Here is a 13,137-nt window from a genome sequence, read left to right as displayed (position 1 = left end):
GTTTGATACGAAAAATTACACTTACTTTCTCACATTTTTGCTTTACTTGTAAAGTAATAGATATGCTCCCCTCCCCTTTAGTGACACAAAAAATTGCCCTTTGTACAGCCAGAGTTTGGTTTGCCCTCTCTGTAGCAACATGGCAGACTTTTTTATGGTCTTTCAGCTTAGTGTTTTGGTTTTATGGCCCACAGCTGTACTGATTTACTGATGAGTATTGTCTCCAATCACAGCAGTGAGAAGAAAGCTCCAAAAAATCCACGGTTCTCCAACTGCCTCGTCTCTAATAAGAAACAGACAATAGCCGTGTTTCCATATATCATCAAGCAAACTGCTATGTACTTTTGAAAGTTCACAAAAAAATCAAAGGAATCAAAATGCTAATCTGGTGCGATTCCATAAAAGCGATTAACTAGGTTGAATAAAGTGTCATTTCATCAGGAGGTGTGAGCTACATGGCTATGGACATGAACAGATGCTGGAGGTTAACAAACCAGGAGACAAAATGGAGAGATGTCTTCAGGAATTACGTTGGATATGGCGAAATGGCTGTGCTGTTCCTTGCGTGGATGAGGCAGTGGAACTGTTTCTCTGGGGGAAGTCAATGCAGTTATCTACCCCATCTTTGTTTTTTTACGCAACCTATAAAAAATTCAAAAGACCAGTGAGAATGAATCGGCACCATGTGGCTCAAAACTCTCACAGGGTGAGATGAGCAGTATGATCAGGATCAAACGTCTTCTCTCAGCAGTCTGTGAGTTTGACCAAACACTGGATGTTATAAGATATTGGAATAAAACTGTAATCAACCAGAGAAAGCTGACCCCCTGCAGAGAGACGCAATCTGAGCTGTATTTTAAAAAAAGCTTTATTCACATGCTTTTATATATTTCATCAGCCTGTACATTCTGTACTAAAAGGCCTCAACCAACGCATACACACTTCAATTTAATCAATTCTGGTATGCGCACACACACACACACAGACACAAAAATACTTAGACATAACACAGTATAAAAGCTGTTATTGAAAAACCCAATAATTCAACCACAAATACACTCACACAGTAGACTTGCACTTTGGGTGACGTGTGTTGACGTGCAGATTGTTGCTCTACAAACATTTCTTGCTTTGTTGTTGGTTGACTGAAGCCTGGCTTCAAAAATAAAAGTTCAGTGTCTGGCAAATTTGGCAATTACAGAAGATTCAGTATTTTTTAATTAATTTATTTATTTTAATTGAGACATTTTACAGGGGAGTTTGGTTGGTTTTAACACAACAGCTCAGTATAACCAGTCTGATTTTTTTTTGCAGCTGATAACAAGAAAATCAGACTCTAGTCGCTTTTTTCCTGAATTTGAGGTCAGTTTTAAGGTTTTTTGTTGGATGTGGCAAAGTGCTAGTTATTGCATGTAATCACTGCTTTGTGGAGTGTATCAAACATCCAATACCGTCTAAACTGAGTCCGTACCAACACTTGAGTGTCAAGTACATTAAAATCTAAATTTCTAGTAAAATTTTCTAGTAATTTCTAGTAAATATATCTTTTGATATTTTTTTCTTTTTTGGAGCCAATTTCAGATTTATTTTTAGTGTTTTAGTTTGTCCAGCTCATCAAAGTGCTTGTAGAGCTGCTTTGTGTGGAGCCAAATTTTCAAAACAAAGCGATTAACGAATTTGTCTTATTTGGCCTCTTCTACCCGTTTAACAGACAAAATAATCACATTCCTCTGTGAGAATGTTGAACACTTGTCTGCTAAAGAGACATATGAGGCGTCATAGAGTGACACGATTATGATCCTCGATGTGAGCTGTCAAACATTTTCTCGTCTCTGTACCGTCAGACTGAAGGTATGACACTAAACAATTCCCTTCTTGGTTGGGCAGAAATTATAGTAGAAATTTCTATGAGATTTCATGGTCAACATTGAAACACTGCTAGTTAACTACCAAATAAATAGCTTCAAAACTCTAATTTGGGAAATCTGATTGGTAAAAAATGTAATTAATAAAGCAGGTAACCTGAGTCTCAAAAAAAAAGAAAGAAAATAACTCATTGGCTTTTAAAGCTCTTTTTTAAGTGAAGTCCTTCAGCCTCTGAGACAATTTATTAGCATTTCATTGGCTGCTTCCTTTTTTCTACTTTTGGCTTTTTCTTCCTTCCTTTGTAACAAAATGATATCGCATGTGTGTCACTTTGACAATAAATAAAAGCTGAATATTAAACTACCTTTTTCAGATTTCAGCAACTTAAGTAACTTCTAGACTTGAGAACATGAAAAAACTATATCAAACTTATGCCTTTGGTGTAGCTGGTAGTGCTTCAGTTTAATCAACTGCATTTTTATATGGACTTTGGCAAGTATGAGACACTGGCATTAGACATTATCTCCACTGTGTAAACAAAGATGAATGCACCGCCAGATCTGGAGTGTGTTGGCTAAAGGCTTGACGGTAGCTGGAAACTCAAATCCTGAAAGGGTGGTTTAAATTCAGCGACACCCGATCAAGCCACTCTTGCAGTCTGTGGCAAATTCAACTCAACTAGATAAAATCTTTTGTTCGTACAGCGCAAGAGAAAATCTTTTTTTTTTTTTTCTACCAAAAGCTCAAATGTTGTAACCATCAAAATCTTCTTAAAACACCCATTTCAGTACCAGAAAAACAGAAATACTAAGAGGAAAAACAGAAAAAGGGAGTGAAGATATATGTACTGCAGGTCCACACCACATCGCATGAGTAAATTGATTAAAGTGCTCAAAAGAAAAAAACGAGGCTAAAAGACTGAAGCGCAGATGAAAAGCAGCGTGAAAGAAACACAAAGAAGCGCCCCGCTGAGTGTTTAGTAGATATGTTTCAAGTGCATTAACAGAGAAGGGCCGCTATTCTGAGTGGAGCCGGCACATTCAGGTGCTTTCATGAGGCTGCTCATAGCAAAAAGGTCGGTTATTCAGAATGAGCCAAAGAGCTTAGCTGTATACCTTCAAAGGCCTCATGGAGCATATGCGGTTATGAACGTATAGAAAAAGGTTTTTAATAGAAAAGAGGGGGGAAAAATTGAGTGTTGAAAAGAGAGAAAAAAATAAAATAAAAAGGGGGTTGAGCCGTCTCCAGATGGGAATTCTTTTGTTCCACCTCTCACAGAAAGCAGTTTGTAGAGAAGAGCTGAGACATCGTCGTGTTACGTCAGCGATGCAGGTTAAAGAAAAAAAAGGTTCAACTCTTCTCGGTCCCCCGATGAGGTCGGTGAATTAGAGGCGAGCGCCTACAGCTTTCTGAGTCGGGAGTCTTCCTCCTGGGCAAAGAGACAAATTTGAGATTTGTTTTAAAGGCAACGGGAGAGAACCCAAACACAATGTATTCTCACTGAGTGTTTAGAGTCCAACTGACAGTTTGATTCTTACCAAGAGTGTCTTCCAATGAGTTCACCATCACCTTGTTGACCTTTAGAGTCCCCTGCTCCGCTCTGACAGAAAAACAACGAGGCACACTGGTTATATTCAGCACAGAAGTGGGTTGGACTTCCACTGAAAATCCTTAAAAATGACACAGTTTCTTGATATAGAACCTGTTCTGAATTTTTATTTTTCACTTTTCATCAGCACAAATGTACTAGGAGGCTGACAGAAATCACAAGCTCAGACTGTGGTGAAAATTCTTATTGAGACGTGAACAAATAGTGATAAATAAACAAAAGGTTGTTTTTCTGCACTTTGATAAAATGGTATAACAGAAAAATTGCGAATAACAGATTCAATCCATTTCAGCTGAAAGGTCAGCCTCTTCACACCAGGGTGTTCTGGGTGAGTCTGACAGTGAAAGTCAGTTTAGAGAATAACAGGAGGACAAGACAAAACACGAGATGTCCAAAAGGCCTTGAAAGTGACACATAACCTCCATAGGACTGATAAGCTTCCTGAGAACAGAATGTTAAATGCCCACACAGTTTCCCATGAATTATTTGAGGTCTCTGCTCACCTCATATCACATACACACAGGATTAATAGTAGGGATGTCGATATGGGCATATTTTTTATTTTTTATTTTTACGTCAAAGCACATTTTGTGGCAGAACTCAGACGCATACAAAACGTTACTCTGGCAAACCTGTAGATAAAATATCTGCAGTGTGGAAATAACTTAAATAAGAAAGCAAAAGAACTCCAGCAGCGACATGTAACATCTGCAATACGGCCGTTTCACGAGGGGGGGTAACAAAAGAGCTGCATTTAATACTACACATTTGGTAAGATAAAATATTACAGAGAAGGTAACTGAATTAATGGCTCTGGATAATCAGCTCATCTCTGTGGTAGAGGATCAGGGTTTTCTTCATCATCTTGAATCCCTGGTATGCCCTATGTTGCAATAACATATGCAGAATAAGAAAGAGCCATATGAAAGTATATACTTTGTTTCAACAAACTATTGAGATAAGTATCAGATTGAGACTCTGTATTGGCAGATACTAAATATTAAAGGACTCGGATCGGGGTAAAAGAAACCTGATCGGGACATCCCTAATTATTAGTAAATAAGATTTAAAGGTAGTTCAATATGTAAAGTGAATAATAAATCTTAATAATATCTAGTGAAAAGGTTATATGTGAGGTTAACTCATGTCAAGTAGATATTTCAATAAAGATTTGGATCTCACTCAAGTGTCATTTTTTAACTTTTTACTTAAACAGGCAATTGTTGTTTTCTTTGTTTCTTTTCATGTCCAATGACTGCAACAACATTTAGAGCTCTATTACGAATCAAATGGGAAAGTATGTGCTGGGTTTTCCCTTCCATTATAAGGTTTAGGCGCAGCACCCACATCGTTTTGGGCAGCATGCAAGTCAAACGAATGTGAAATCGATGTGGAGAGGATCAAAACTAATTAAACAACTATTCCGCACTGAAACCAAGAGAAAATACTGTAACTGAAGGATGATCAGAACCAACTTACGCTTTGATTTTCTGTACGGCGCCGAGTCTGAGCAGAGCTGCAAGAGAGTTCTTCTGGAGGTCAGACGACAACACCTCAGTGTATCTTAGTCTACCTGGAAAACAAAAAACACACAAGACATGGTGAGTACATTTTATAAAGGGCTGAGGTAAAACATGAGCAGGAATGTTCTGACAAATGAGAAACTTTTAAAAGAGAGAAAACCTGCTAAAAGGTGTTTAATGATGAACTTTCGGACAGCAGGAATAAACTGCTTTTCCGTCAGATTCTCAGTGGCCTCTTCACACAGGAACCGGCACACCACCTGACAGGCGCACACACACACACACACACACACACACACACACACACACACACACACACACACACACACACACACACACACACACAAAAGCAACTGTTAAGATTAATGATGTGTTAATAGCACCCTCTAGAGGACAACAACAGTTTAACACTCAACTGCTCAATACAGGAGTGTTGATGCTATAAAATGAATTTGTTAAAGAAAACACGTATGATGTCTGCACGTGCTGTTACTCATGTGCATTATATGTGTCTAGACATGTTCAATGCTCTCTGGCATTAGATTATTATTATTATTATTATTATTATTATTATTATTATTATTATTATTATTATTATTATTATTATTAAGGATGTAAATATAACCTGTCAGATGGTACTTAGAACATTTTGCATCTACAGTACCAGCTGTTCATTTTCTATTTTTTGTATTAAAGATTGGTCATGCAGTGCAAAAACCCTGTTATTACATGAAAAAAGACTTAAAAATACTCTGTGCTCTTAAATAAAAGGATTTTAAAAAGTGTACATAAGATCCTATTGACTCAGTGAAACAAAACATGACATATGGACCTTGCAACACTTTGTAAGGCAACATTTAAAATCTGATAACTGAATCTATTGGGCACATGGCTACCTTTTTACATACACAACGCGGCACATCCAGCATTTACAAAGCTGTACTCTCCCTCACCTGGTATCCCTGCAAGAAAGGATCTAGCATGCTGGTGAGGAAGGCCACTGTACTCTGCCCTCTTTCTGTCACCAGAAGCTCCTGCTGCGTAACCTGCAGAGCTCCAGTCTTCACCAGCAGGTAGCAGGCCTCCTCGAAGTCCTACACGACATGAGTGAAATATAAAATCGGTGCTGCATACCTGAAAAACCATTCAGTTTTCTGTAAATGTTGTTGTCCTCACCTGCACTGTTGCTCCAGGACAGAGGATGAACTCATTGGAGAACATGTTCCTGAGGAAGCTGAAACTGTTGAAGACCTCCTCTGGAATAAAAAGCAAAGAAAAAAAATTTAAAAAAAGGAAAAGAAACACAGTACAGTTAACATCCAACATGTATTTAAAAGCCTGTATAATAGGTGGCTTACAGTGTAAAAAAAGGGGGAGATTATGGAAGGCAGGAGAATCTACTGTGTGTTGTGGACTTCATGTTTTTGCGCTTTTAATTTTGAGGTATAACAGAATAAACTTAAGTAAGAAATGTCAAAATACATTCATTTAAGCACAAAGTCTCACTAAATGCAAAAGTTTAATATAAAAGCAGGAACATTTAAACAGCAGCGTGCGTCTTACGTTTCTGGTTGGAGGAAGCAGCATTGATGGCTGATGCCAGCAGAGCTGGTCTGAGGAACACATGCAGCCCCTGGTTCCTGTACGAGGCGCAGGAGAGTACGATGACTGCCTGGCTCAAGAGCTCTTCTTCTGGAGTGACGGTGCTTTGAGGCTCCCCTGGTTTCACCTGGCCGCCTGCATCAAGTCAAAGTTTAAAGTCAGAAGACGACGAAGCTACATCACTTGCGATTTAGCATCTGTAAGCAGTAAAAATGTTTTATGACCACTATGATGTGTCTGTAAGCAGACACAAGTGTTTATTAATGTCTATGTCATCATTTATAACTCCTCCTCTGGGCATTTCTAAATGGAGGCTGGTGTATGAACAGACAATATAATGACAATATAGTTCCACACAGTCGTAATTATATAAAGTAGGTCTTCATAAGAGAACTTAAAATTGTTGTCAAATACTGAGCAAAAGTAACTAACGACATCGTAGAGTGTTTTTTTAATCTTTTAAAATATGAATTTTTGCTAATTAACAGTTTTTGTTTATTTATTCTGGCTGTTTGTTTAAATCTAGTGTTTGATGTATGACTTTGCTAGTCATTTGTTTAGTTAAATTATTTCCTTCTTTAGCTTTTTCAGTATTTTGTTTTGTTCTTGTTTGGGAATTTGGGTAACACTGTGGGCACACTCAGGTGTAGGACCATGATGCACCTGGGTGGGCCTTTGGCTTTTTTACTAGCACAGTTGAGGCCTGCAGGATTCATTTGTTTTTTGTTTGCTTGCTTTCTGGAAAATAAACCATAAACCAAAGATTCTTTGAATGGATTATTTTACCCGTGTACATCACAGGACCGTGGTGCAGCAGAGGCTCTTTGATTTACATTTTGAAGTTTGATTTAAAGTTTGAGTTTGATTTTTTGACAAATGCCCACCTACAATATATATCACATAATACACTTTATTTTACTAAATCACTGACAGAAAATGGATGGTTAATAACTGTAATATTATACAAAAGTCAAAGCTATGGTCAGTACAGTTACAGACTGTCTTGCCTCTCTCTGAAGCAATCTTTTTAAAAAGAGGTCCCACAGTACTGCCTTGAAGAAAAGTCATTGTGCAGGCTTTGTTTTTTTACACGGCTTAAAGGGCAGAAAAACAATGACCCTCCATTCCGTATTCATACTTTTTTTTTTTTTTTACACATAATGGCGTGATGGAATAACATTCACGCCTTCACTGAGTCTGAATGCAGGCATTTACATGAGACAGCCCGTATTAAAACGGCAGGAAAAGTGGCCTGATAGAAAAATTTCATTGCATATTTACAAATCCAACTGTTGGCTTTTCACACACATCGGATTCAGACTCATCTCATGTTCTGGACTGTGTAAGTGACAGAAGCCTTAAATGTACTCAGTATGACTTAACTGTGCAGGATTGCAGCAATGTTACATGTATTTAAAAAAAACAAAAACAAACAGAAACAAAACACATAGTTCAAACACAAACCTTGTTCCACTGCCAGCTGGACTCTGCCCTCACAGACCCTCACTAGACCTCGATGCAGGGAAAGACTGGAGGACACCACCTCTGATGGAGGGACGTGGTCTGAAAGGGAAAGATAAATCACAACAGACAGAATGGTCTAGTATTTAATCAAGATTTGTTTTGCCCCTTTAACATTACATTTTCAACTCCATCAAAGCCTTCTTGTCAGCCAGCCCACACAGAGATCCAGCAGTACCACTGAGGAACACTAAACACCGAGTACTGTGTTCATACCGGGCCAGTGGAGGAAGGCTCCGTACTCTCGGAACATGTTCCTGAGCCACACAGCTTGTGCAGTCAGCTCTTCTAGCACCATGCCCTGTTTCTGCCCCGCCGGCTGGTCCTGGTGGTGGTTCCGGAGCAGCAGGGAGGCCAGAAGGACCCACGGCTTCAGGACCATGTTCTCCTCCTGGGCTCGCACCAGCCTGTAGGCGGAGTCATTCACAAAGCTTTGGATGTCCTCGCTGGGTCTCCTGGGGATGTGTCTGGCAACACAAAAACATATAGTTAGTCCACGTTTGTGAATTTCACCAGCATCTTTGACCATTTTTTTTTTTCTCTCAACAGAAAAAGTCTTTAAAAGATCATGAACACTTGCTTGAGTATTTATGCTACCTCACACTTCTACTCTACAACAGCTCAGAGGCACAGGGATAGACGGAGAAAGTCTGGGCCGGTTGATACCTTGGTACCAGGTTAAACTGGCAGCGATTAACTCTGCCCTGGGCTAAACTCCTCACAGACACTGGATGACCGAAGTACACGTGGATGCTGCCGTAGTCCTCGCTGAGGACCTTTCTGGCTTTAAACAGACCCTAAAGTGGAGAAAATGAACCGGTGATGAGCAGTGCAAGCTGGGGTTTAAAGACACATATATGCAGGCTTTTTCATACTGCAAATATCACTTTTGATTTCAAGTTTTTCATATCTATAAATGTTTTCATGTTTCATTTATAAAACAAGTGGGATGTTTCAATGACTCACTGAAGTGGACTCTTTGGGTTTGGGAACACCCAGCATTTCTCTGGCATAAAGCGCCTCCTCCAAGATCCTCTCATAGCTGATACTGACAGGGACCACGTTAATGTCGTACACCTCGCCTTTAAGGTATGGATCCATGACTATATTCAACAGGCCTGCAAAAGGACAGAAAGATCAACACTCACATCAGGGAATATCACTACCGTAAACAGGCTTCTTACCTCCACCTCTTACATGGTAAATTTTGAGCACTTTTCAAGAATTTAAGCTTTGACAGCAACTTACATCCGTGGAACATTAGATAGTAATACACACATATACCGTCAAAATGATTAATTTACTTCATCACACGAAATCACATTTTATTGTGCTGTAACAACCCTAACTGTTTCATGATTACATTCTACAAGAGGGTGACAACATTGAAATTAAACTGTTTAAGGACATCCAGCTTGAGGAAATTGGGGAAATTAGCAGAAACATGTTGAAATATGTTGCTTATTAGCAATGACACTTGCACAACAGCTTCGCTTGTTGTTGCATATACAGTTGTTTTCAAAAATCCTCTTATTTTCTTCTCTTTTACTTGGTTTACAATGACTGTTATGTACCAAAATACCAAGAGGACATTCTGTGCATGTGTTGTTTTAAAAACTGCACCAACAGGACACACCAAAGAAAAAGAAAGACAGGATCGGATCTGTCCTGACCTGTGGATTCAGAATGTTGTTCTTCCTTGTGAAGCCTGGAGAGTTTTCAGTTGCTTCTTCCTGTGACTTACCTAACTTTGGCGTCAAAGACTTGGACGTTCGGCTTCTGGTCCCCTCTAAAAAAAATTCAACCGGCGCAAAACCATTCTGAAAGGAAAAACAAAGATGTAAAAACCCAAAATACTCTCTTTTCCATCTACAAGCTACAGACAACAATATGACATATGCAAGTTGTGTGGGTTGTTCACTCTTGATTAAAGAACAGGGCTCCCGAACATTTACAATGGGCACAACAGGACGGGTCACTTCCTAATGATTAAAGACTAAGTAAAAACCATGATCCTCACCTTGAGCATGGTCTTGACATACTCTGAAAAGACCGACCAGTACAGTTTGTCTCCACCGAACGACCTGCGAATGAAGAAAGCTCCAGACATCCGCAGCATCTCGCCGACAAATTTCATCCCCATGAAGTCTGCAGGGACACACAAACTGTAGGGTTACATGCAAAAGTGATGTTGTATTGGACTGCAATACAAAAGGAGTGTCTCCAATCTGATTGAAAAGGAAACATGAGAAATATACTTTACTGTAATGATGAATCAAATATTATGAGACATGTTTATGTCTTCATGGACTCACCCATGCCGGCAGCGATGACAGGCAGAGCGAGGTCGTAGGTGTACAGGATGTACGACATCAGCAGGAAGTCCATGTAACTACGGTGGCTGGGTAACAGGACCACTGGGTGCTCCTGGATGGCCTGTTGGAGCTGAAAACAAAGCAGGGAGCAGACTGGCTGTGTATCTTTATGTGCCATAGTCATCTCGATATCATCACATTTCATGTGTGTGTTCTCACCCTCTGGATGCCTTCTTCGTTGACGCAGATGCTCCTGAACAAGTTTTTGAAAACCTTGCTGAGCGTGTAGGCAAAGAAGCGAACAGTGCTGAGCTGCAGACAGTGAGCCATCTCCTCCAAGATGGCCGACGCCTCCTCCTGAACGTCGTCAGCCGCCCTGCCCGTTTCTCTGGAAACCTTGACAATTCAAAAGACAATGTTATCCCGTCAAGTACAAAATAAATAAGTCAAAACATTTTTGGAATCTGGTCAATACTTTCAACTTCTGAAATCTAGAAGATATTCATAATATATTTGTCTATGTTCCTGCTTTTTTTTTTCTAGTTTCTATCACTCTGTATTCAGTTCTGTGGAGAGATGAACTACATGCGATTATATAAGTAGTTGGCTGGTTGTTCAACACGTAGTCATATTTTTATTACAATTCAATCAAATCAAATTATTTATATAAAACAATTATATATATAAAAATGATTTTAAAAATGCTTCCCCAACACACTTTGTAGTTGTTCAGCTATGTATTTATAGTCTGCTCATTTTTTTTTTTTTGTAGCTAATGTAATATTTTCCTCTAAATTAGTAAACTTAATATATTTCTACATTTCTGTACCAACTTGAATAAGGTTTAAAAGGTGCAAAAGCCGAGTCTCTCAATCATAAAGGCTTAAAACTGCACAAAAACACTCCTTACCTTAACTAACCTGAGATCCATCCATCAAGTAAAACCAGAATATCAAGTTGCTGTCAGCCCACTTCTAACTTACCTGATCGATGACATAGTGCAGTTGATCCGACTGAAGCACCATGCTCTTCAGCATGCTGGCTTTACAGGGCGCCAGTCCCTTGTAAAGAACAGGAGTGTAACATCGGAGGGCATATCGCAGGTCGCTGGAGTTCCTCCTCTCCTCCAGCATGTCCTCAAAGTCATCCCTTTTCTTCAGCATTGGGTCTCTGTGCTGGAACACAAGAACATCGCACTACATTAGAATCAGACAATATTTATATTTCTCAGTGTTGATCATTGTAGCGATAAAACATTTGACTATACGTTTTCATTGATACATTCACATTGTAGATGTAGTGACTAAAATCAACTGACAAGTGAGGTTTTGCTGATGCACAGAAAAATATGGTAGATGCCATGATTCTAGGGAACCAGTCTTTGCAACCAAAACGTGCAACGTAAAAAAATGAAGAAATAACAAGATGTAAAAAATACTGTTAGAACTAAAAGTCCTGTTATTAGGTGAAAGCACAAAAGTATTGTGACATTATACATTTTTTAAGGTGGAGCTAATCTTACTGTTTTATAACATGTTTTGTCATTTGATTTTTAAAAACAGATAAACACTTCATATTTAATTTGTTTGCTGTGCATTTTGTATGAAAAATATTTTAAACATATCGAGCGATTAGAGCACAGAACTACGCTAGAAGAAGAATAGTTCCCTTTGTGTAGTAGAGTACAGGTAGAAAGTTCTAGATTAAAGCACTCAAGCAAATGTTGATTGAGCTTACTTGTAATCAAAGGTGCAATATGTGACAATTTTTGTTGAAAACATTCTAAAAATTAAATAAATTGTCAAATAAATGTGAAATAATAACAGTTTTGATTTAAAGCTGTCTATGTTTAGTTTTGCAGAGGTATCTATTTGGTTAGCATGATAACCAGCTAGCACTGCCCCATCCTGGTCCAAATCTTCTGTGCTAGCATGCAGACCTCCTTGTTGGGACCGCTAACTGCACAGCTAACTGAGCTAAACACAGCTACAGCGCTTAATCTGGTTATATGCAGGGCGCTGCTTTGTTTGAATCTGAACTTTGGTAGATGGCAAATTCTCACTTATTGCACCTTTATGGGGTGCTCTGCAAATTAAAATATACCGTTAGATTATTCATGTCCAAGACAGTGAAGAATATTATGACAGTATTATCTGGAGTAGCAGTATTTCAACTGCAGAGTTGCTTTTTTGCAGCACATCAGTTAATTTTTACAATTAAATTATTTCAAACCACAAGCACAAAAAACAGTGACACTGACTAACCAGAAGAGTGTTGCACTAAAACAGTAACGAATTGGTGACATTAGAACAAAATGTCCGTCAGGCTAACGTGAAAGAAAATGTGAAATGTGAAGTGGTGATTGCTTAACAGTCAGCTGTAGCAGTGTAAAATTGCCGCAAAGCAAAACACGAACCTTCCTAATTCTACTAGACGAAACACATGTCGACGTCCTGTTGTCACATTAATATGAATCTGGCCAACAGCTGTTTGAATTAAACGTCAGATGTCAGAGAGCACTGAGCCACAGCAGCGAGCTAAGTGAGCGTTAGCATACATACCGGATAAATAGCTTCGGTCGCCATACTTTGTCCCACTTCAGCAACACATACACACTACATGAAGTGGAGTAATGAATGCACGAACTACTTTACGGTTCCTCCTCTTGATATAACAATTTTAGTTGATTCCAGCACCTGAA

The 13,137-nt window shown here is 39.0% G+C and overlaps 1 protein-coding gene across 1 annotated transcript; it reads right to left on the bottom strand.

Moving 5' to 3' along the window:
* Positions 1-850: 850 nt before the first annotated feature.
* On the bottom strand, positions 851-13,137 carry gnpat (glyceronephosphate O-acyltransferase). The gene is made up of 17 exons (XM_037085961.1): positions 12,998-13,137; positions 11,420-11,611; positions 10,656-10,832; positions 10,437-10,566; positions 10,142-10,269; positions 9,866-9,941; positions 9,088-9,239; positions 8,788-8,918; positions 8,338-8,588; positions 8,065-8,163; positions 6,562-6,735; positions 6,175-6,254; positions 5,952-6,092; positions 5,159-5,258; positions 4,955-5,048; positions 3,405-3,466; positions 851-3,295 (listed from the first exon to the last, which is right to left on the bottom strand). Exons 1-17 carry the CDS (start codon positions 13,019-13,021, stop codon positions 3,252-3,254), a joined length of 2,055 nt encoding a protein of 684 aa, XP_036941856.1. The 5' UTR covers positions 13,022-13,137; the 3' UTR covers positions 851-3,251.

The sequence above is a fragment of the Acanthopagrus latus genome, chromosome 22 (genome assembly GCF_904848185.1).
Source record: "Acanthopagrus latus isolate v.2019 chromosome 22, fAcaLat1.1, whole genome shotgun sequence".
NCBI classification, from domain to species: Eukaryota; Metazoa; Chordata; class Actinopteri; order Spariformes; family Sparidae; genus Acanthopagrus; species Acanthopagrus latus.
This window is presented reverse-complemented; position numbering and strand designations above follow the sequence as displayed.